The following is a 25,769-nucleotide window of genomic DNA, read 5'->3' as shown; positions in this document are numbered from 1 at the left end:
TTTTTTTTCTTCAGAATTCCTTCTTCTGTGTGAAGTTCTCACTTTCTCCATGGCAGATACAACTAAGAAAGGCCTTTTTAGGTCCTGTACTTCCTGTGGCAAAAAGAGGCTTCATGTTGACGACCAACACAAGGACTGCCTCTACTGTCTCTACCCTGATCACTCCTCAAAGGACTGTAAGGTATGTCGTACCTTTTCTTCAAAGACCCTTAAAGACCGGTAGGGACGTCTTTTAATTTGTCTGCAGAGGATCAAAGACCAAGCCTTGTCTTCTGAGGAGAGTGAGGGTTCCTCAAAATCTTCAAAATCCTCTCAAAAAAGGCCCAGAGTTGCTTCACCAGGACCTTCGTCGCAGCCCCCTCAAAAGAAGACGCACAAAAAGTCTTCAGATGCACACCTTAAGGCTCTACCAACAAAGGTTTCTCCTCAGGAGATTCAACACACCTTTAAGAAGCCTAGTTTCACCTCGTCGACGACTACCTCGTCGACGGTGGCCTCGACGAGAAAATCTCCGTCTACAGCTGTGGGAGTACCTCGTAGACGACGACTGTTTCTACCTCTTTGGCGTCTTCAGCTTCGTCCACATAGACGACGACTTCGTCATCCGCTGTGAAACCTATATCGTCGACGATAAAAATCAAGAAATCCGCGTCGACGTCCAAGTCATCGTCAACGCTACGATCAACGACTGGAGTGTTCCATCGACGACGAGGGCTCCACCGACTATGACAACCCCGTCGACGACGTCAATACCGTCGACGGGAGCTTTATCGACGTTACCTCCAATTGTATTTGGCAGTGTTTCACCGTCGACGACTACACCGACAACGGGCTCGTCGACGACACCAGAGTCCAAAATGGAAAGTGCGTATGTCCATCTCAAAATAACAAAACACACGTTGACACCTGCCTTGACTTCCCCTAGCAGGGTCCAACCATTACCTCCAGCTCACCTCTTGGAGCAGGAGGAAGACTCAGATGATGGCAGTAAGTTCCGAACTGCTACAAGTCCTTCCGAACTGCATGTCAAATACCAAGAGAGTTCGGACTATGACGAACCAGGAAACCAGACATATTATCCTGAAGACAGCCATCCTCTCCAACCTCCAATGGTTTGTCTACCTGCGTCTTTGGTGTCTGACCTTCAATTTCTGATTAATGACTATAAGCAGAGATTTTCTACTTCTGCTACGTCTCCTACTCCAGTTGCTTCTCCGCCGCAAAGGCCACAACCTCCACCTCTACCTCCAAAGCATGTGCCTGTCATGCCACGCCACCTCCTTCCACGGATGATGAGGAGGATGATTAACAAGAAGAAGGTGAACTCTATGTTTCCCAATCGACTCATGATGAGTGGGATGATTGTTATCCCTTGTCCATCATCCCCAGTGCCTACTTAAGCTGATTCGCCTCCTGAGGATATTGGGGGTTTTCATAGTGTCCTGGAAAGGGTCGCACAGCGTTTCCAGATCCCTATGCCCTCTCGCCAGCAGGATTGTTTCCTTTATGACTTTAAAGAGCCGTTTAAAATCTGTAAGATCTGTGCCCACCATAGACTACATCTGGGATCAGGATGTTAAGATAATGCACTATCAGTCTTCGGTTCCTCGGGTGTTACCTTGGCTTGACAAAAAATACATGACTCCGAACACCGCTTCAGCCTGCCTTACCGGACATCCCAAGCCCGATTCCGTCATCACTCAGGCTGCTCAGCGAAAATCTAAAAATGTTTCTGCTCTGCTGTCCGCTCTTCCAGACAAGGAAGGCAGATGACTTGATAATATTGGGAAACGTTTTTCATCCATGGCTGCATTGTCAATGCGTGCGTCTAATTCCTTGGCATTGTTAGGACGCAGTAACAGGCAGATGTGGGCGGACATTGCTCCATATTTGGGGGCCTTGCCGGACGACTCGAGGGAAGAAGCAAAGAGGATCTTGCTGAAGGGCGAACGTTCGGCGTCCGGGATCATCGATTGTGCGATGGATATCGCCTCTACTGGTTTCCGCCAACTAACTGGAGCTGCTGTACTACGACGCCAAGGTTGGCTAAAAGCGACTTCATTCCGGCGGGAAGTCCAGACAAAAATCCTGGACATGCCCTACGATGGTCAGCTTCTTTTTGGCACGCATATTGATGAAGCTCTTCAGGGCATAAAAAAGGATACCGACACGGCTAAGGCTTTGGGTACCCTTCAATTTAAAAACCCTCCTTTTCGTGGCTCAAAGGGTAGAGGACAATCTTCCACCAAAGGAGATTACCAACACTATCGGTCTTCCTACTCTTCCAACCAACAATATCATCCAAAATACCAACAACGTAAGCAACATTAATCCTCTTACACTAAGACATCCTTTTGAGGAAAGGGAGGACATCAGAAGGACGCTGCTAGACAGCAATGACTTTTCTCTACCGCCGGTCTCCATTTCGCCTCCACCCCCCAAAGTAGGAGGACGGATTCCTGTTTTCTTGCGCAGTTGGAAGCAAAAACGGACCGTTGTGTTCTTCAACTGGTACAATTTGTACATTCACTGGAGTTCATTCAAAATCCTTCCCAGACCCCTCCTCGACCTATGCTTCACAAAAATCTACTCCTTTTACTCCAGAAGGGAGCTGTAGACAGGGTTCCTCTTCGTCAACGGGGAAAGGGGTTTTACTCCCCCTTTTTTCCTGGTGCGCATAAAGGAGAAGAAATGGAGACGAATCCTAAACTTGAGAAATCTCAACAAATTCTTAAACAGTTGTTACCATGGTTACCATCCAAGAGGTGCTGCAACTTCTCAACGCAAATGACTACATGGTGTCTTTGGATCTTCAAGATGCCTATTTCCATATTCCCATCCACAGGAATCACAAAAAGTTTCTAAGATTCGCCGTGGCAGGCAGACATTTCCAATTCCGAGTCCTGCCTTTCGGACTTAAGTCAGCTCCACGCATTTTTACGAAGTGCCTTTCTCCAGTGGCTGCAAACCGCAGGCAACAACACCATCAGGTCTTTCTCTATCTCGACGACTGGCTCGTCAAGGCACCTTCTCTTGACAACGGAACCAAGTCTTCCGACGCCGGTCTACAGCTTTTCAGTTGTCTAGGACTCACTCAATCAGGACAAGTCTGTCCTTTAACCTTCTCAGCGAATAACCTTTCTGGGTGCTACTCTCGACACAACCCAGAAGAAAGCTTTCCCGTCACAAGAGCGACAGAACAAACTTCTTCATTTGGCAAATCACATAAAATCCAAGAAGTCTCTCTCAGTACGCTTCTTCAAATCCCTTCTAGGAATGATGTCATCCTGTATTCTGCTGGTTCCCTACTGTCGCCTCCACATGCACTCTCTCCAAGAAGCACTGTCAGCTCAATGGATTCAATCTGAAGGATCCTACGACGTCATTCAGGTGACCCCCCAGATGGTCGCTGCTCTGCAGTGGTGAACTCGTCAACATCTCTCTCAAGGCCTGCCCTTTTTGCTCCAAGCTTCTCCTCAGATCATCACAACAGATGCGTCCCAGGAGGGTTGGGGAGCTTTCCTCCAAGAACTCAGAATCAGCGGAAAGTGGTCTCCTTCAGAACGGAAGCTTCACATAAAACTCGAGCTACAAGCTGTCTATCTGGCTCTCCTGGCATTCCTTCCCAGGATCAAAGGTTCTCTAGTGCTTGTCCGAACGGATAATACTATGACAATGCACTACCTGAAAAAGCAGGGAGGTACTTGTTCACTACCTCTCTCTCACGAATCTCAAAAGATCTAGAACTGGTTACTGCATCACAACATTTCATTTCGAGCAGAATATGTTCCAGGCACAGACAACAAACTGGCTGACTCACTAAGCAGGCAACAAACAACATGTCACGAATGGGAGTTGAACCAGCGGACTCTCAACCGCATATTCTCCCAATGGGGCACTCCTCTCTTAGACCTATTCGCTACCAAACAGAACGCCAAATGCCAAAACTTCGCAAGCGGACATCCCCAACGGGGATCCCTAGGGAATGCATTTTCGATTACATGGTTCAACATCTTTGCATACGCTTTTCCACCGATTTTTCTAATTCCCAGGGTCCTCAGGAAAATGAAGGCAGAACCCTGCACGCTAATCCCGATAGCTCCAGCGTGGCCACGCCAGCATTGGTTCAAGGAACTCCATCTTCTCTCCCTGGAACCGCCAAACCCTCTGAAACCGGTTCCCTTTCTCCTCACAATGAACTGAGGACAAGTCCAACATCTGGATCCAGCATCTCTCAAATTATCGGCTGGGCTCCTGAGTTCCGAGAGTTCCATGACCTATACATTCCTCCAGACTGCAGGGCAGTTCTGGCTCGTACTAGAGCCGACAGTACTAGCAAAACATATTCCTTAAAATGGAAGAGATTCTGCATCTGGTGTAAGTCAGCAAAAATACACCCTCTTTCGTCTTCTCCAGAACAGATACTACCTTACCTTACCCTACCTTCTCCATCTGGCGACTTCAGGTCTTGCTCACGCCTCTATTAAAGTTCACCTGGCAGCAATATCTCGTTTCAGGAGATCGTCCGCAGGCCCTTCTCTTTGGTCTAATAGGTTGATTAAGCAATTTCTCAGAGGTCTATTCAGGACTTTTCCTCCCGTAAAGTCTCTGCCTCCCACTTGGCAACTCAACACAGTTCTGACTCAACTTATGAAACACCCTTTTGAGCCAATACACAGAGTGGATCTTAAATGTATTTCGTGGAAAACGGCACTACTTCTAGCCCTTACCACTGCAAGACGAGTAAGTGAGCTTCATGCATTTTCAGTTCAAAACACTTTTCTTCAGTTCAAACATGACAGGGTTATACTGCAAACGAATTCTAAGTTTGTGCCCAAAGTCCCATCAGACTTTCACCTCAATGAGCCTATAGTCTTACGTACCTTCTTTCCAAATCCTCAAACGGCGGTGGAAAGAGCTCTACATTCTCTAGACCTTAAACGCTGCCTTAAATTCGACCTGGCTGACAGGACAAAGTCGTTCCGCAAATCCAACCAACTCTTGGTGGCGCACAGTCGACCTAGGAAAGGTCTTCCACTTACTAAACAAAGTATCTCTTGATGGATCTCTGGAGCTATTACTTTCTGCCACCAGCAAGCAGGCCAACCCTTGCCTTCCACGGTTAGAACCCATACCACTACCTCCAACTCTTTGCAGGTGTGCCTATCCCAGACATTTGCAGTGCGGCAACATGGAAAACGCCGCATACATTTACCAAGCATTACCGCTTGGACACAGAACTCATGAAGGATGCTGCAGTGGGGCAGGCGGTGCTACGTCATCTATTTCGGTAGAGGTGAGCCTTCTTTTCATCCCACCATCCTTTCTGTTATACGCACATTTCTCTTTTGTGTTTTTTAATGATTTCTTAATTGCACTCTGGTACTTTCAATACTGCTTCACATTGATATGTTATTATATAGTGAATTCGTATATGCTGTACCATCCGAAATGTGCTTATCACTGCTTACTACTCTGATTCAGGCATGTGACTCTATGAAAGATACTCTAATACTGGATAAGAAATGCGTTACTTAGCTGTAACTGCAGTTATCCAGTATTGGTATCTTTCATAGATTCACATGCAACCCACCTGCCTCCCATGGAAGGGCTCACCTAGTTCTCTCAGTGATGCACCTACTTAGCACTATGCTTACACAAATCTGAGGGATTAGAGCTCCTTCCAGGCGGGTTCTAGAGGGTGGTGATAGCTGATTGGTCCTTCTCTAGAGTTTGGTCCTTTTTACAAAAGGACATGGATATGTTACTAATGTGAGGCCCTTGGCCTATTACTCTATATGTCTAATGAGACATTACTTTATCTATGTACCGGCGACTCCCATCCCAAGAACGGGGAATGATTCAGGCATGTGAATCTATGAAAGATACCAATACTGGATAACTGCAGTTACAGGTAAGTAATGCATTTCTTATGTAATGTAATCGGGAGCTCATGTAAATTGCTCTAATGCCCTTAAGCAGTGGCTACGTTATATAAAACTGCAATATATATCACCCAGTGGCGGTTCCCACTGGGTAGGTATAGTTAGGTCAGCGTTTCCTTAGGAAAGGCATTCTTTGTTGCCCATTGACAAAACCTTTAAAAAACAAAAATCTCATCCACCTCGGCTCCTTGCTGGAAAGTTTTGGGGATCTGTCAAGCGGGGATGAAGAAAGGGAGGTGCTCCCAAAAGACATTTTTCCCATTCATTTTTTCTTAGGAAAATTGTACAGTGATGAAACAAAAACTGGTGAACGGAACTACACCAAATTTGGCAGAATACTAGATCTTGATCCAGAAAGCGTGCATGTTGTGATTTGGTGTAAATCCGTTCAGCAGCTTTTAAGAAAATAAAGTTCAGAATGTATGTATATATCACGCCACGGAAAATGTAGAGCTTAGACCTGATTTGCTGCTACCACATCAACAAAAATGCAGCTCCAGCCATCTGAGGACTTGGGACTCAGTCACTAGTCCTGGGAAAAAATGTTAAAGTGTACACACAGATATAAGGTGCAAGGTATGGATTCCCCATAGGCTCTCACATGTTAGAAAAACAAACAAGCATTTGCAATGCAGTAGGTCTCGCATTTACGTAAGACCTAATGCATTGCTAATAGTAGACATCACGGACAACGGGTGGGAGGAGGGATTTGGGGGAGAAGGCACGGACAACAGGAGGGAGGGCGGGGGAGAAGGCACAGACAAAGCAAGGGAGGATGGGGGCGAGAAGGCACGGACAACGGAAGAGCGGGCGGGGCATAGACAATGGGAGGGCAGGCGGCGGGGAGAGGGGGAGAAGGCACAGTGAATGGGAGGGAGGGGGGAGGAGAAGGCACCAAAGCATATCGTGCCTGCAGTAGGAGAATCTCATTAAAGAAAATATTGCTCAAAGTCTAAATAACCCGTGCACCCACCTGGAAAAAAAATTAAATGGCTGGTTTTCGTCAGGGGAGATAATCCCCTCAGCAACTAAACATGAAGCTGTGGGTACTCTGAGTGGGCACCTACTTGACAAAAAATGCCGACTCCCACCGGCTCCCACGATGGGTGCCAGCTGGGGCCATGGGAAAAATAAATCTGTGTGTGTTCTAGGTCGTTAAAACCATGATCCCAACAGAGCTTACCATATTTTTCTGAAGTACGCTTAGCTGGAGCTCTATGCCCTTCAGCTGGAGTGAATTGCCCCCTTCAGACTGTTTTAATGAAATTTTTCTATAAAAAAACTATTTTGTTAATTTCTTTTTTAATATAACTTTATCAAACATTTTTTATGTGATTGATGATTTTTGGGAAAATAAGATATATTATGTTATATATGTTGATATGCTCACCCTTTGATAAAGCCGATATGCACACTTTTTTATTGTCTATTCCAAATTAGCTAAAATCACCGGTATCAACACCAAGATTTTTCAGAAGCCTTGTGAATTTAGTGGACAGATGCCACAGGCAAGCAACCCTCTCTGAAAAGTATTCCAACTCCACTGCAGTTCAGCAGCTGCCACTTTTATGGGCAGATCGTTATCTTGGCCAAAGTCCAAAAAAGACATATCTAAGGGCGTGGTCAAGGTCGTGACATTTACAAACAACTGCTGTTAGAGAGGAGTGCAAAGAATTGTAAAGAGTATGTTATTCTAGTAATTCACAATATTTTGAAAGCAATGCCTACGATTACATTAAGAATTCGCTCCTGCCTCATGTCCGTTAAAGCTAGGAGGGTTGCGTAAGTTTGATGTTCTAAAAATTGGGCTGTGGTTCAAAAAAGTTAGAAAAGGACCTCCGCAAGGGAGTACATGCTTTTTGCAATGGAAATTCAGGCAGTTCATGAAGCATCCGTTTGTTTGTGATCATGAACTGTTTGACTCTGGGATGTTAATCATAATAGTTGAAAGTTCTGAAGCCTTCCAACTGGCTTGGTTTTTGTGACCGTTTTGGAGACATGACCGCTGCTTTTTCGCCATACATCCAAAGATTTAATTGAGGTTTCAATTTAAACTCTTATCTTTTCCTCTATTTGGTTTCTACAGTGCATTCGTGGTCGAAAGGCAACACTGGAAGAGCTACAAACAGTTCACTCTGAGGCACACACTCTTCTCTATGGTACTAATCCCTTGAATCGGCAGAAACTGGACAGTAAGTAACTTTTTGGTACCACTATGTGGAGGTGGGAGGATCAGAGGTGAAGGAGTAGGAATTGCAGTGAGTGAATACCTGGCTGTAGCATACTTTGGATCTAGGCAATATCTGGCTATGTAAACATGGCGTATATTAAGACCTGTTGGCATAAAATGTTTCCCTGTGACATTGAGCACTGTCGATATACTGGCTGCAAGTATGAAATACCTTTTTGGAACACATGCCATACCCGGCTGTAGCATACTTTGGATCTAGGCCATATCTGGCTATGTAGACCTACTTTAGCAGCATGTGATAGCGATCACGTCTGCAGACATTTGCACAAGTGACAATTCCTGTTATGTACCAGAAATAACGGATATTGAGTATAGGATGTGTGCGCATATATTCAATTTACTCTAGGTTAAGCATTATAGGCATAGATTAAGTGTAAGCAATAATGAAACCTCTTGCCTTTTAGTGCATGCAAATGATAGATGCCCTTCATTAGTACATAGACTACAAGCAGTATTGAGAATTGTCAGCATGCATTGCATATAGCTGATCCGTGTCATCAGTTCTATTGTGTATACGTTTTATCGAGATCTGTGAACATTCAGTAGTAGTACTACATGCTTAATACATGGAGATCAAGCACTGTTGATCCCTGTGGACAAACGGTTTTACCATGTGAGTTCTATTAGTGTGTGTTATGATTTATGAGCATTACGTAGATTCTTCTGTATTCATTCTAGTGTGGAGAAATCCTAGCCGGTATGTTGTCATCATGTGTACCTGAATTAATATCTAGTAAACAATCTACATTGACTTTAATAAAACATGAATTAACTGATGAGTACACAACCAGGTAGACTGGCTGACTTATTATCAGGAGACATGAATACACTGTACATTCCTTAATAGTGTTTCTCTGACTTCCTCCGGAATACAGGACAATATTCAGTGTTCGGTATAATACGCAAAAACCCTTCTGGAGCATGAGCACAGGCTGCCTTCGGAAGTTAACTTTCTATTTTGTACCGAAAAGGAACCTCCGGTATAGTTCTGTGCTGACAATCCATCAAAAGGTTCAGTTGCTACAGCGTGACTCCAGAAATCATTTCTAATCAATACTTACCATTTCCCTGAAACCTTAAAACACACAAATCATGCATCAGTGGGGCCCATAACACTGCACATTTACCCTGCTCACTTACACTTGGTTTCAAGGCTCTGGTGAATCGCAATGGAGAAATTCTGTAACATTTGGTGGAGCGTCTAAACCTATTTAACTATTTATTATTTACACCTACAGATTATTACACTCTACCATGGTTTTATTCAAATATTTAATTATTCAGACACACCACCATAGTGGCAATGGATCTGCAAGAACGAAAATTAGGCGTAGGAAGAATCGAAGACCAGCTTTTACTTCTTCATTTATCTAATTTTTATTCAAAAGCAAAACTTTATCATGTCTGACATTTATGCATTAGTAAATCTTTATTCAGTAAAATCTTAAACTTTATTTCAAAATGATCATTTTATTTAGAGCTCAAGAAAAATCGCTTTATTTTAAAAAACAGTTAAAGTTTAGCAAAGAACAGATAGTTCCAAATTCATTCTCTCCTAACATCCCTAACTAACACACTCATCTTCACTCACTCACAAGTACTTTATTCGGTTACAATCAAATAACCATAAAAGCATACAGAATACAAAATTCATTTCATTAAAATATACACAAGATTGCGCAAAAGATATTGCATTAAAAAAGGTTTTTACAATTAAAAAACAAGAACAAAAGTACATTAACCAGTTATAAACGGGAGAAGTGGGGCAGATGGACTGCATCATGGCTATAGCGTTCTGTCCTTAGTTAATGATGTTAAACAGAGTTCAACGTATATGCGGTACGGGGGTAGAAGTGATACAATTCTCGTGTTTTTATTTGCCCATCTCCTCTTTGTGGCTCCCAGCTACGCAAATATGGAACGACCTGCCTATCCTTAATATTGACAATTACCAAATCACCTACCATGTTCTTAGGCCGAGGCCCTATCCACCCCACCCTTCTCACACTCAAAATTCTACCATTGATACTAGTTGGGAGGGGTCTGTTTTTCGTCAGCCAATACTGAACTTTGTTTTTAAGGCCCTGATGGCCTTCAGTTTTCCCAACAGTGAGCTCCGGCACTCCCGATAGGACGCACACATAGGGTCCTGCCTCTGGTGGTAAATGTATGCAGTTGTTGGGTTTTACTGGACCCTCGGGAAGCTTACCTAGTTGGGTCGGCCGTGCTCTAGAGATAGAGCAGTTGGCTGTAATGCATTTATTAAAAGGCTCCTTACTTTTAGGTGCTCGGGATTCAGGGTCCGATGGTTGACCCAGGGGGGTTTTATGATTGACAACGATGTCATAGGTATTTAAAGCAGCTATGCTCTGAGATTGGTTGTTTGTCAGGTTGTTTACCTCTAGTTCTGCGAGCTTTACCCCAATTCTCTCTATCCTGTCGATTATCGGGACAAGCAGGTTTTTAAGCATTTCTTCTAGGCTAGCTAGCAGGGTGGCTGGAAGGAGGGATACAGGTTTTTCCAGTAATTGATTGGGGCTCTCAGCGGTGGTGGCAACTGTAACCATAAGTTGTTTTAAGGTGATTTTTGGGTGTTTCGAGGGTCTCCCTTTGTACACTTTTACGTTTAATACCTTGGACAGGAACCTGTGGACAATCTATCGATTGGATGGTGGGAATTTCTACTAAAACAACATCCGGGTTTACCGGGGAACTGTTAATGACTTGCCGCGGTTTTCTGGGCTTAGGACTTCCAGAACCCAGAGGGCGTGAATAGGGACCAGTCTGTTCATCCTCCTGCGATATAATGTTATACTTAGTGTTACAAATCCCATTTAGCTCTTTCAACAATACAGTGTTCGGCGAACCAAGTGGAGTTGAGGGGGGTCCTTCACAGCATGTGACATCTTTGGGAAGGCTGTGTTCGATAGTAGCAATGGCCGATGTCACCCTGGTTAGATACAGGTCCAGTGTCCCTTTCAAGGATCCACCCTGAGCAGGAGTTTGATTGTAGAGTACTTTAGTCGTCATGGGGCAGCTAAATTCACTCACCCACGCCAGTGAACAGACAGTTTATTAAACTACTTCCTTTTTATGTCCGGGGATAGGCTTGGTAGGCTCTGGGCAATACACTGTGAAGATCCAAGAATCGTGCCCCATCCCGGCCTTTCTGGCCTCTCTCTCAGCCCGCGACATGAGGGCTGCCCTCCCTTATGAAGCGCCTCCGGGCACGGTGCTGCCGGCAAAGGAGTCTGGGGGATGTAGTCCCCCTCCCTAGTGCGGCCGTAAGCTGGAGTTCTGCGGCGGCGGGAGGGGAACGGAGGGCAGGCACCAACAGGCTGTAGAAACTCCCCATGAAGCAGATAGGAGGTCCGAAAATCACCCGTCCAAGTGTCCTGGCAGCTGATGTGGTTTCCGCTCACCTCGCAATAAGAGAGAGGCTCCGTTATCGTCTCCGTGAGCCCCGTGTCCGTGAGCCCCCACAGTGGACTGCAGTAATCCTTCTCCGAAATCCCTTCAGAAAAGCCGAACAGCAAACTCGGCAGGCTCCCAGGAAATCTATCGGCGTGAGCACAGACGCCCGGCTCAGCACGCCAAACGCCAAACTGCAGCAGTCGCCATTGACCTCAAGGCGAGGGGGGGAGGAGCTGCAGTCCCCGTATGCAAAATGGCCAGTGATCTGTCAATGCATCCCCCCTTTGACTCGCCAATAAACTCACCCACTGTTAGCGCTGTTGTGAGACAAGGATCCAGGGGGAAAGTCCCAATAGTAATTATAAGTACTGGAAGCCGGCTTAGTTGAGAAGCTTTGAAGTTCGCCGATAAACTACAGGAGTAGAAAGCCAACAGAATCCAGGCACGAGCTTCAGTAGAGTCTCCTCCGTAGGAGCACTGCGCGAGTTAGCCTCTCCTTACGATCCGGTCAGCGTTCTCTCTCCTCTCCGTTCCGTTCAGAGCGCGTGGCAGATCGTACCATGAAAGGAAAACAAACACCGCTCGGAAAGAGCCCAAAGGATGCAGAAACGCCGACAATATCCAAAGAAACGCTGTGAGCATCACCGATATCAGCAGGAAAGCGGGAGGCAGCAGAAACGCCAGCTACCTGCCGCCGCCATCAGCCTCGTCGGGGGGGGGAGGAGCTAACCCGTCCATCTTATCCTTCAATCCTGCAAAGCAAACAAGTAAAAAGTCATTAGAATCTTACATCCAGGAATCGGTCAGCAATCGGGCAGCATCTCCAGTAGAAATCGGAAAAGCAACCCCTTCTAGCTAGAACCAGGGGGTTTTATACCCTATTTCTCCAACTTAATCTATCTAAATTGTAACTACCATCACTTATTGAAAATTTCATTGGACAATTTCGAGGTGGGTGAGCATCACCTCACCATTACGACATCATTTTCTCGATGGTTCAGCAGAAAAAAAAAGGGTCTTTGATTTAGGACAGTCTTTGGCCTAGCCATTTCCTAGAGTGGCAACATCACAGTATTTTCTCAGGATCAGTACATTCAATCGTCCATATTTGGCACCCATCCTAGGTTCCGGGCCATGGCAGCCTTGAACCTCCTCGAGCACAGGCAGTTCACTCTGACTTGCAGGTTTTGGCACGCCTGCGCTGTTCGACTCTTGCCCACTGTTTAGCCAAACGTCCATTTAATTTATGCCTCAGAAGCCACTCTTTGGAACTATTGCAGAAACAAACACAGATTCATGTTAATTATTGAATTTAAACCCGTTCTGTTTACCTCCCATCTTACTAATGTTTCCCAATTAGTTGTTACCTAGCAAATAAGCCACATAAATGCATTTTATACTTACAATTTCGACCACCTCTTAACACAGAAACGTGTACAATAAGCACATTAAATTGTGTTTGTTTACGACCAAGTTGCACGTTAGTTCACAACACAATAACAATACATATTAGCTAAATTTTATTGCAACATGCAAGCAAAATTAGTATCCCCATGTGTAATAAAAGAAAAAAATGTGTGCATTTTACTCTATGGTTGGTTATTTTCGCAAAACATGCAATCAGTAAATATTAACGTAATGGGACATTAACTTCGTGAGGGGTACACAAAATTGTGTGTTTGCCACCTCGCTCCATCACAGTCACCTCAAATTAAGTGGCATATCTATAGTGGTAAAGCACCCCCTTCATCTCCTCCTCCTAGACTGGCTCTGAGACTTAAGAGACTGATCCTACAACCAAGGCACCTGCTCTTTAGAAAAGCACCCACATCTCACCTTGTTCATACAAGCCCTTGACTCACAAAAATGGACACCTTTACTTGTACCTTCAGATGCAGATCTGCAGGTCTGATCACACATTTGTTGGCCTGCTGCTGCTTTCTAGAATTTTGCAATGTGCTAGGATGTGCCCAGGGAAAACACCATGTTTCAATACGTACCCAGACAGCAAGAAAGGAACCAAGCTTTACTCCCCTTCGGTGATGCCCTTTTTTGTGAATACTCTTAATCACATATTCATCATTGCATTTCCACCTCTCCATTCTGTGGAGTGGCCTCTTTAACATCTAAAGTGGTCCAAAATAAAGTTCAACACACTGTGGCCAACAAATTGTTCGATGCTCCTCTTCTGGATGTGCAGAATGAGATGAATCTGACTGATGTCAGCGCATTGGCATGGTGCTTATATGCTGCTCTGTAATTTTAGGGCGATACAGAGTCACTGTGGTGCCTCACGGCTCCACATACTAGCATGTAACATTCCTTGCTAGAACCAATATTCAGAACCAGTCTGTCATCTATAATATCATAAAAGTGAGGAATTTACGGTTAGAGTTTCCACTTGTTAGAGCTTTACAAAAGGTATGTAATGTTTCTGCTACGATGTGTGTAATTCTTTTGCTAGCTCTTATTAGATTTTTATTGAAGATACTGACATGTTGCCTATAATCACTACAAGAGCTTCATTGTTCATTCTGTTTCTTTCTTCTACGTCTACGTCTCCTTCACAGGTTCCTTAACATCCATGTTTGTTCGCCTGCCTTGTGGGGGTGTTGGGGTAAGTGTTTGCTTCCTCATAATGCAATAGAAGCCTATTTCCGACATTCACATTTTTGGTATGAAATGTATTTGATTGCAGCAAATTTTATTGCAAACTTTGTGTGTGGCAGTTTTCCATGTAGCATGCACAGAATTATGTTGTAAATTAATGTGTGTGTGTGTGTGTGTGTTTGTGTAAAACTTGCTCTGCTGCTGCTTTATTTTACGTGTTTGGTCTGTGAGGGAAGGTTGCAATGCTTCTGTGCTGATCTTATTCTCTGCTTGTGTGGTATTTCCTCTGCTGGTATCTCTACTTCACGTGAAGATACTTTGTACTTTGCATCTAGTTTTTGTGTGATAGTAATTCCGCTTATTGAGGAAAACCTACAGCGCACGTGCTATATGCTTACGTTGAATTTGGCCCTAAAATTATTGCTTTGCCAAATACATGTTTGTGCAGAAGTTCATTAACTGGCATTCCTCTTAAAATCTTAGAACTACAAACATCCATTGAAAGCAGCAAACATAAATGTTCCCATTCAACAAGGAATGATAGGCATGAAGAGCAGGATATTTGCAGAGGCAGTCTGGAACTCTGTGACACAGACATGAGACAGTGCAGATGTAGCCAGGGACGTGTATGTACTTTGATTGTGAGAAACAAATTAAGGAGTCAAACTCTGTTGCAAGGGGAGACTCAATGCCCAAATAAACATTCATGCATCATATACTATATCATGCAGACAGCAAAATAACTTATCACCGTGGAATGCAACAACTGTCCATCCATTCAAGGATTTTTAAAAGGTCATGTGACCCACCCTATGGGACTCCATTATAGGAGAATTCCACAAATACATCAAATGCCTCTCAGAACACTCATATAGGTGTTGGGAGAGAATGCATTATCTTAACCCCTTGTATGTCTCTACTAAAGGGAAATTCAAAATGGCTGAGTAGAAGACACTAAACACTCGCGTGTTTGAGAACCTCTCACCTCTCCTTCCACCCTTCATTAGCTACCTCCCTTGCTATCTCTCATTCCCTGATCCCATACTCCACTAGCGGGATTCCAACTCAAGAGAACCCATGTTTTGTAGTTGATGCTCATCAATTTGATTTATTTATTAATGACCACAAGCAGTATGTAAGGCAGATTTGTGTGCTTGAACCTTGCTTGTTTGCCCTTTCTTGGGATTCGGTTTATAAGCCTGGCCTGTCTCCTCTCTTCTAGGTTGACAGTGATACAATCTGGAATGAAGTGCATTCATCGGGTGCTGCTCGTCTTGCTGTGGGCTGCGTGGTAGAGCTGGTTTTTAAGGTGGCATCAGGAGAGCTCAAGGTTGGTTATACTTTTGCTCAGTAGCCTGACAATGCTATGGTTTTTGTGCAAGGTAGTCTTAATAAAGTGGGTTTGATCCTTTGTGCTACGCTTTTGAAATATCACATTGAAAGGTTTACTTCAGCTATTCCATAAAAAGAATTCCGCAAGTTGGCAAAAACGTTGAATGCCATTTGTATTTGAATGTGCGTAAATTATAGAGAGGTTTGTGTTTTCAGCTTCCAGGCCTATGGCTCACGGCTTGAGAAGTCCTGGGAGAGATGGGGGTGGAATTATATCTCAGGAAATTTGCCATTTTTCACTAGGAAATTGATTTTTCATACAATATTGACCAGCTAAAGCGAGTGGGATTAATTTATACAGAAGAAATTTGGAATTTGCTGTTGTAAATAATAGCTTACTAGTTAATTGAAATTTGAGAGAAAAATATGAATCCTTTGGCAGGTCATACAGAATTTTGCAGCATCACTCACTTCCGTATTTCCTTGGTTTGCATACTCTTGCCATGTAATTTAATCCAAAATAGTTTTGGGAAGTTTGACAAATATCTCTTGAATTTTGACAAAAGATGGCTCTTGTAACCAGACTGCCAGAAGTGGAACCTCTACTGAAAAACAAGACTATGTTTGGCCTGGAGGTTTCAGAAGCATGTGAGACTATGCATTCTACGTAGGGGGAATGTGGTCCATTTATCCAGTATTGGGGTATCTTTCATAGATTCACATGCCTGAATCATTCCCCGTCGCCGAGATGGGAGTCCCACGGTAAAATACAAAAGTAGTGCCATAAGTAATAAATAGGCCAAGAGAGGCCAAAGGCTATATCTTAGAAGCCTATCTACGTCCTTATAGGAAAAGGACCAAAAGTAATCTCCGACCAATCTGCTATCAGCACCATCTAGAACACTCCCAACAGAAGCAGTTCTCCTCAGATTTTCACCGCACATCGTGTGGAAGGGAGTCTCCCTGAGTGCTACTCAGTTTTCTTCTCCTCAGCTCTTCAAGCAAGTATGTCTGACAAAAAGGGCCTCTTCCGCTCCTTCAGGACCTGTTGGAAGAAGAGGATCCATGTTGATGACCTTCATACAGATTGTCTTTATTGCCTTTACCCCAAACCTGAGGCTAAAGACTGTAAGATCTGCCGTACCTTTCCCAGAAAGACTCTAAGGGACACAAAGGCAAGATTACTCCTATGACTCAAGTCTAAAGAACTTCCTCCTTCTTCGGCTGAGGAAGAGGACCGAGCGTCTACATCTAGCAAGAGGGCTAGATCTCAAGAAAGCTCTTCAGGTGAGGGAAGAAAACATCTTAAAACTACCCAGGATAAACCTGTTCATAAAGAGAGGAGGCCTAAACATTCATCTGAGCCAACGTTGTCTCCGCCTGCTACTCCACTCACAGAGTGTCCAAGATCATCTTCTACAGACTCTGTAAGTAGAAAACACCACAAAACATCTGTGTCGACGACGACTGTTACCTCATTGTCGACGATGTGTTACGTCGTCAACGCCAACTGTTACGATGACCGCTATTTCCTCTCCTATCTCATCGACTAGGATTAATATCACGACGAGACAATCGGCGAAGAAACAGTCGACGAGGCTACGGTCGTCGAAGATTCCAACGACACCACTGCCAAAATGAAGATTCCAATAACACCGTCGACGACGACACCATTGACAATGGCACTGTCAGCGGGAGAGACATTGATGACGGCACCACCAACGACGAGCCCATTGACGACATAGTCTATGAGCGCGCCTGTTATCCTACCATCGTCGACGACAGGACCGTCGACGAGAGACCTTCCTACCATACTTATTTCTGCACCGTCGACGCCCAATTCGATTATAGTCTCTCATTTAAAGACATTTCAGAGGCCTTTTCAACAGCCTTTTCAGGACTATAGTAAAGTCTCTCCTCTACTACCATCCCACCTTTTAGAGGGCTTCGTAGAAGATGAGGATTATGATGATGAGGATGAGTGTCCTTTCAGAGTGGCACATAGTCCATATGAGCTCAGCATTAAATGGCAAGACATTGATGATGACGATAACGACCAGGAAGAGCATTATTATCGTGAACAATATATGGCTCCACGTCATACCTATCAGTTCCATCACAGGCAGGAATCTCGTCATAGAGAAATAACTCATCTTTCTCCAGCACTTATTCAAGACCTACAGGCTATGTTGGCGGATTATCTTCAAAGATTTCCTCAGCAAATTTCGACAGAGAACCCACTTCCGCAAGTAGAGGTTCCTGTTCCAATACCAGAGCCTACTTTACCTGTTACACCGGCTCCTCCACAGGGTCTACCTGACACTGGACATCAAGACACTTTCTCCTCGGATGAAGAAGTTGAGGAAGGTGAGTTGCCTAATCTGAAAGAGACACGTTAGTATTAGATTCCTTACCTTAGAATATCCCCAGGCGTCAGACTGGATCCGGAAATTTTTGCGTAGCAGTACCCTTGCGCGTCGGTAGGCGTTGTCTGCGGCTCCGCGTCCGTCGTCTGTGTCGTGGGCGCCGTGATGACGTCGTCGGAGTACTTAGACGCCGCCTCCGCGTGCTGACGTCAGTTCTTCTTTTTTCCGCGCCAGCAAGCGCAGATCTGGAAAAAGCAGTAACCCTAGTCATTTTTTGACTAACTTTTTGACTCCGAACGGTGCCGTAGGGATGCCCGGCTTTAAGCACTGCGATGATTGCGACCGCCTGATGTCGGTCACGGATCCTCACCGCGTGTGTTTATCTTGTCTCGGCGTCGACCACGACGACAAGGCCTGCTCCGACTGCCGGGCCCTCTCTTCGAAAGCCAGGCGGGAGCGGTCCCGCAGGCGCCTCGAACTCCGGCAGTCGGTCACGCGCCGCGGGAGGTCCCGAACCCATGGGAGGTCGCGGGATAGGTCGCGGGCTCGGAGCCACCACAGTTCCGAGAGTAGGCCGCACTCCTCCGGGTCGAAGTCGTCGTCAGGTAAGAGGCACAAGAAGTCCAAGCGGCGTCATCGCTCTTCGGACTCCCCCCCGACGCTCGCGCGATGCGGCCGGGGGTTCGGGTGACACCACCCACGCGGCTCCGACTGAGTCGCAGGCGCCGCGTCCAGCCCCATACCCTACGGTCCCTGGGCTTCGCGCGTCGCAGGAGGAGATCGAGCGCTTCCTCGTGGCCATGAGGAAACTCTCTCCTCCGACGGGCTCCGCGGCGCCTTCGGGCCCAGCGGACCCGTCTGGGACCCCTAGCGGGTCGGGGGGATCTGCCCCGACGCTGTCGGGTGCTCCGGCCCCGACGCCGCCGACGCCTTCGGGCCCGGCGCCGCAGGTTCCCGTTCTCCTGACGTCGCCGGCGCCTTCGGGCCCGGCGCGGCAGGGTTCAACGGCCCCGGCGCCTTCGGGCCCGACGCCGCTGGACCCCCTTCGGGATCTGGTTCGTCGCCGGTGGACCTTACGACCTCCCCGGCGTCGGACCCTCAGGTGTCGCCTCCGGCGCCGTCCTCGGGTGGCGCCGTCCCCGGTTCCACCTTCGTTCCTGTTCAGACGTCGGGACGGCCCCGATGGGCGCCGCTCCAGACGTCGTTTGGTGAATTTCACTTTTATGAACAGGCCCCATTAGTTGAGAACCCTGGGTTTCAGGAGATGGGTGATGAAGAGGACTGGAAGGGGTCTGAGGACCCTCTGACCAGGGAGTGTCAGTCTCATGAGGACTGGACAGGTGAACTTGGGGAAGCCAGTGGCCTGGACACCTCTCCAGACACTGGTTTTGTCTCTCCTCCTACCGTGGCTTCGGAGGAGGGGGCAACATATAGTGTGGTGCTGATGAGGGCTGCCAAGGCCTTGGGCCTTGAGCTCCCCGTCGCGGCCGTGAGGACTAACCTCCTCACTGAGGTCCTTAAACCGCAGTCAAGCTCGGCCGAGCCTCTGCTGCCCTTTAATGAGGCCTTGACCGACGTTCTTCTGGGCACTTGGTCCAAGCCCGCTACGGGTTCGCCCGTAGATAGGAACGTGGCCAGACGCCACCGCCCAGCCCCGGGCGACCCATGTTTCCTGTCCTCCCACCCTACCCCCGAGAGCCTGGTCATCCAGGCCTCCAATTCCCAGACCGCATTCCCGTCGGCCCCGCCGGACAGGGAGTCCAAGAGGTATGACCAGTATGGGAAGAAGATCTTCTCATCCCTTAGTCTAGGCCTGCGGTCTTCCAACACCGCCTGCCTCTTGGGACGTTACACCCACTCTGTGTGGGATAAGGTCGCGGAAGTGCTGCCATAGTGTCCGTTGAAGGTACGGGCCAAACTCGGCCAAGCCCTTGTGGAGGGCCGGGATGCAGCCAAGTATTCCATCAGGTGTGGGCTGGATACCACCGACTCGCTAGGTAGAGCGATGGCAACGACGGTGGCGGTCGGACGCCACGCCTGGCTGAGGTTCGCCAACTTCTCGGCAGATGTCCAGAGCACACTCATGGACATGCCGTTCGATGGCCGTCGCCTCTTTGGCGACAAGGCAGACCATGCGCTTGAGCGCTTTAAAGACTCCAGGGCTACGGCCAAGTCCTTGGGCCTCTCGGGCCAGCGCCAGCAATCTGCTGCCTTTCACTCCTTTCGTGGCCACGGAAGGGGTGCGCCCACACGCGCCGCCAGCCACGCTCCGCAGGGCAATACCCAACGCGGTGGCGGCTGTGGGAACCGCCGTCCGGGCGGTCGGGGGCAGCGGCGAGGTCAGTCCACACCTTCCCCCGCAGCATCCGCCTCAAAACCCTCCTAGTCCGTGCTTTCGGGCCCATGTGACGCCAGTGGGGGGCAGGGTTCGCCATCACCACCTCCACTGGCGCACTGTCACGTCGAACAGGTGGGTGCTGCAAATCGTCCGAAGGGGCTACTCCCTCCCCTTCGAGGCGACTCCTCCAGCCATGCCACCGCAGAACCACCGTGTATCGGGGGATCATTTGCAACTTCTGCAGGAGGAAGTTACGGCCCTCTTGGCCAAGGGGGCCATCGAGCGCGTTCCTGGGCCAGAAGTAGGGTGTGGTTGCTACTCCCACTACTTTCTGGTACCCAAGAAGGGCAAAGGGGGCCTACGCCCTATCTTGGACCTAAGGAACGTCAACGGCTTCCTCCGGAAGGAGAAGTTCAAGATGCTGACACTGGCTCAGGTCCTGGCTGCCCTGGACCCTGGAGACTGGATGGTAGCGTTGGACTTGCAGGACGCTTACTTTCATATCCCCGTCCTGCCTGCCCACCGGCGCTACCTGCGGTTCATGGTTGGCCACGAGCACTTTCAATTTACCGTGCTCCCCTTCGGCCTTACCAGCGCCCCACGGGTGTTCACAAAGGTGATGGCGGTGGTCGCAGCTCATCTGCGCAGGTTAGGGGTTTCAGTCTTCCCCCTACCTCGACGACTGGTTGTTGAAGGCGGGCTCGCCCCAGACAGTCGTCAGCCACCTCCAGACGACGGCAGACCTCCTGCACCAGCTGGGGTTCTCCATCAATGTGCCGAAGTCACACCTGTGCCCCTCTCAGAAGCTCCTCTTCATCGGAGCGGTTCTGGACTCGGCGCGGTTTCGGGTTTATCCCCCCGAACAGCGGGTCCGGGATATTCAGTCTCTGATTCCCATCTTTCAGCCGTTATCCCGGGTTTCGGTCAGGTTGACGCTGCGGCTTCTGGGGCTGATGGTCTCCTGCATCCTACTGGTGCATCACGCCAGGTGGCGGATGCGGGTTCTGCAATGGGACCTGAAGTTTCAGTGGGCCCAGCATCAGGGCAACCTATCCGACCACGTCCTGATCTCGGAGGGCACTGCGAGACAGCTGCAGTGGTGGCTTACGGACCGCGATTGGGTCAACGGCAGATCCCTCTCCCTTCCCCAACCGGAGCACGTAGTTGTGACGGACGCGTCCCTCCAGGGCTGGGGAGGCCACATGGGAGAGGCGGAGATCAGAGGCCTCTGGTCTCCGGCGGAGACCCGGCTCCACATCAACCTGTTGGAGCTCAGGGCGATTCGTCTGGCACTGAAGGCATTCCTCCCCTCTGTCCGGGGGAGTGTAGTGCAGGTGTTCACGGACAACACCACCGCCATGTGGTACTGCAACAAACAAGGCGGGGTGGGGTCGTGGATCCTTTGTCAAGAGGCTCTTCGCCTTTGGCAATGGCTGGAACGCCAGGGCGTGACCCTGGTGGCTCAACACCTGGCAGGTTCTCTGAATGCCAGGGCGGACGAGCTCAGCCGTCGGTGCATGATGGATCACGAATTGCGTCTGAACTCGGACGTGGTGCAAGGCCTCTTTCTGCGATGGCGAGAGCCTTGGTTAGATCTATTCGCCACCGAAGAGAACGCGCAATGTCATCAGTTCTGCGCGTTGGAATTTCCAAGGCGGCACTCGCTCGGAGACGCTTTTCGTCGCGAGTGGAGTTGCGGTCTGTTGTACGCCTTTCCGCCTATACCACTTCTGCCCAGAGTGCTGAAGAAGATCAAGCGCGACCGGGCCCAAGTCATCCTTGTGGCTCCGGACTGGGCGAGAAGGTACTGGTATCCAGAGCTACTCAGTCTGTCAGTCGATCCCCCGGTTCGTCTGCCTCTTCAGGAGGACCTTCTGTCGCAGCAGCAGGGGACGGTCCTCCACCCGAACCTGTCCAGTCTCCACCTCCATGCTTGGAGATTGAGCGGCGACAGTTGAGGCCATTTGACTTGCCTCCTAAAGTTTGTAACATCATTCTGGCAGCCAGGCGTCCCTCCACAAAGTCGGTATACGCCTGCAGGTGGAACAGATTTGTGGCATGGTGCACAGCAAAGGCTGTGGATCCCCTCAATGCCCCTCTTTCTGAGGTCCTTCTCTTCCTTCTTTCTCTTGCCCAACAGGGCTCTGCTCTGGGCACTATCAAGGGCTACCTTTCTGCCCTTTCAGCCTTTCTCAGGCTGCCTGATCAATCTTCTTTGTTCAAGTCCCCTATTGTTAACAGATTTCTTAAGGGCATCACACACACGTTTCCTCCTGTTCCGTTTGTGATGCCTCAGTGGGACTTGAACCTGGTTCTTACATTTCTGATGTGCGCTCCCTTTGAGCCACTTCACAACTGTCCTCTTCGCCTTCTGACTTTGAAGACTGCTTTCCTGGTTGCCATCACCTCTGCCGGGAGAGTGAGTGAGCTCCAGGCCCTTTCTTGTACTCCACCTTTCCTTTCTGTCCATCCGGAGAAAGTGGTGCTGCGTACCAAACCTTCTTTCCTGCCCAAGGTTGTCACGGCCTTCCACATCGGGCAGCCTATCACCTTGCCAACCTTCTTCCTGCCACCGCACCCCTCTAAAGAGGAAGAGCGGCTCCACCGTCTTGACCTAAAACGTGCGCTCTCATTCGACTTGGATCGCACACGCCAGTTCCGGGTGGATGACCAACTCTTTGTTGGTTACGTGGGCGCGAAGAAGGGGAAAGCGGTGCACAAGAGGACCATCTCCCGGTGGATCATCTTGTGTATCCAGGCATGCTACTCCTTGGCTAGGAAGGAGCCCCCTGTTGGATTACGGGCTCATTCCACCCGAGCCACGGCAACTACAACTGCCCTGGGCCGGGGTGTGCCCTTACAGGATATCTGTCAGGCAGCTACGTGGGCATCGCTGCACACGTTTGCAAGACACTACTGCCTGGACAACCAAGTCCGGAGGGATGGCTTCTTTGGCCGTTCCGTCCTCCAGGACTTTCTGGTGTGATTATTGGTTCGCAGACCCACCACCGGAGTTGGTATTGCTGGGGTATCTATTCTAAGGTAAGGAATCTAATACTAACGTGTCTCTTTCAGATGCACAAGTTACTACTTGTGTAACGATACATCTGTAAGAGACATTAGTTAGTATTAGATTCCTTACCGACCCACCCATCCTCCCCGTTCTGCGAACCAATATCTAGGGTTAGGGTTGTCCCCTTTCAGGGCCCTAGTTTCAATGGCACCAGTGTTGGTTTTTAACATGGCTCTGCGTTTCAGGCGCGGAAAAGCTGTGTCTAAGAACTGACGTCAGCACGCGGAGGCGGCGTCTAAGTACTCCGACGACGTCATCACAGCACCCACGACGCCGACGACGGACGCGGAGCCACAGACGACGCCTACCGACGCGCAAGGGTACTGCTACGCAAAAAATTCCAGATCCAGTCTGACGCCTGGGGATATTCTAAGGTAAGGAATCTAATACTAACTAATGTCTCTTACAGATATATCGTTACACAAGTAGTAACTTGTGCGTTTTGTTGAAATCGGGGGATATCAAGATGTTTTTTTTAGTGATTGTTTGTTTTAGGTTCTCAAATGCGGTTAGTGCCTCGTGAGAGAGATGCAGTAGTTCTTTGGGTCTGATGTCTTTTCGGAGGAGGTTTGTTAGGGGGGTAGCTAGCTCAGCAAACCTGGGGATGAATCTGCGGTAGTAGCATATCAGGCCGAGAAAGGCTCTCAGGTTTCTTTTGTTGTGTGGAAAGGGTGTTCTTTCGATGGCCTTTACTTTCTCGGTCTGTGGGGCAATTGTACCGTCTCCCAACACGTAACCCAGGTACTTCACTCTGTGGAACGCGGCTCGAGACTTCTTCGCGTTTGTGTAACACGGCCTGCTTCAGGGCTGTTAGGATGATGGACAGATAGTATAAATGGTCTTCCCATGTACGGCTGTAGACAACTATATCGTCCAAGTACGCTGAGCTGAACGAAGGGTATGGTTGCAATATGGTGTTCATGAGGCGTTGGAACGTGGCAGGTGCTCCGTGGAGTCCGAAAGGAAGAACCTTAAATTCATACAGCCCTTCGTCTGTTATAAAGGCCTTCTTCTTCCGGTCTTCCTCACGGAGGGGCACCTGCCAACATGCTTTCATGAGATCCAGGTGGTGATGTATACGGCATCCCCGATTTTTTCAATTAACTCATCGACCCGTGGGATGGGGTAAGCGTCAACGGTAGATATAGCGTTGAGGGCCCTGAAATCCATGCACAAGCGTTTGGACCTATCGGGTTTGGGAACCATGACGATCGGGGAGGCCCAACTGCTTTTCGAAGGGCGGATAACACCAAGATTCAACATGTCCCTCACTTCCCTTCTCACCGCCTCCCTTCTGGCCGCTGGGATTCTATAAGGCCTCTGCTTCACCATTTTACCGGGGTGTGTTTCAATGTTGTGTTCGACCAGTGTTGTTTTCCCGGGCAAATCTGAAAAAAATCCGTGAAAGGGTAGCAGGGTGTTCTTCAGGTCTTTTCTCATCTGAATGGATAGTTCTTCATTTACAACAAGACTGTCTAATGTAGATGGTACATCGGGTCTTTTGGGTATCAACAGGTTCATTCCTTTGGGAACAGGGCCAATCCATTTTTTTAATAGGTTGATGTGGTAACATTGTGACTTGGCCAGAGACCGGTGTAGCCTGTAAGTTGGGCCCCCTATTGTATCCGTTACTTTGTAGGGGCCCGCCCATTCATTCTTGCTTTTGCTGGAGGTGGACGGTAGGAGAAGCAGTGCCCAGTCTCCAACCTTCAGTCTTCTTAGCTTCTTTCCTCGGTCGTAATATTTCTTCTGTTTGCTTTTCTGTTGTTCAAGATTGGAATATGCGAGATTTCTTAGTTTACCCAGTTTGGACTTCAGTTGGAGGGTGTATTCAAGTAGGGATTTCTGTTCTTGTTCACCTTCTGTTTCCCATGTGTCTTTCGTTATTTCTAACAATCACCTTGGGAGGCGTCCATACAGTAATTCAAAGGCTGAGCAGCCCAGGCTGCTCTGTTTCTGGGCCCAGAGTACATATAGGGCCAATGGTAGGAGGCGGTCCCAATCAGGTCCTTCCGCGGTAAGCATTTTTTTGAGAGTGCTTTTTAAGGTCTGATTGTAGCGTTCCACGAGTCCATCAGTCTGTGGGTGATAGACTGATGTCCGTATATGATATAGATCCAGAGTTTTACAGATTTCCTTCATCAAGCGTGAAGTAAACTGGGTGCCCTGGTCTGTTAGGACCTCCTTCGGGAATCCTACCCTTGAAAACAATTCCACAAATTTTTCTGCAATGTTGGACGTGGTTGGGGCCCTCAGTGGAAAGGCCTCTATAAACCTGGTCGCATAGTCGACTATTACAAGTGCGTATAGATGCCCCCTCGATGATTTCGGCATGGGACCTATCAAGTCTATACACACCCTTTCAAAAGGGGTTCCGATGATGGGTAGGGGTTGTAGGGGTGCTGCTGGAGGTCTGTGTGTATTCCTTTGGCAGATCTCA

The 25,769-nt window shown here is 48.1% G+C and overlaps 1 protein-coding gene across 9 annotated transcripts in view; it reads left to right on the top strand.

Moving 5' to 3' along the window:
* Window positions 1-25,769, top strand: part of HDAC4 (histone deacetylase 4) — a 1,367,213-nt gene that overhangs the window by 1,017,374 nt on the left and 324,070 nt on the right. For all 9 annotated transcript variants that reach the window (XM_078681413.1, XM_078681410.1, XM_078681417.1 and 6 more), the window contains 3 exons: window positions 8,032-8,137; window positions 14,181-14,227; window positions 15,443-15,550. In XM_078681413.1, the coding sequence (XP_078537539.1) occupies window positions 8,032-8,137; window positions 14,181-14,227; window positions 15,443-15,550 (261 nt within the window). The remainder of the gene's footprint in view (window positions 1-8,031; window positions 8,138-14,180; window positions 14,228-15,442; window positions 15,551-25,769) is intronic.

Source organism: Lissotriton helveticus, chromosome 3_1 (genome assembly GCF_964261635.1).
Source record: "Lissotriton helveticus chromosome 3_1, aLisHel1.1, whole genome shotgun sequence".
NCBI classification, from domain to species: Eukaryota; Metazoa; Chordata; class Amphibia; order Caudata; family Salamandridae; genus Lissotriton; species Lissotriton helveticus.
The sequence above is the reverse complement of the archived record's forward strand: the minus strand, read 5'-3'. Positions and strand labels throughout refer to the sequence as shown.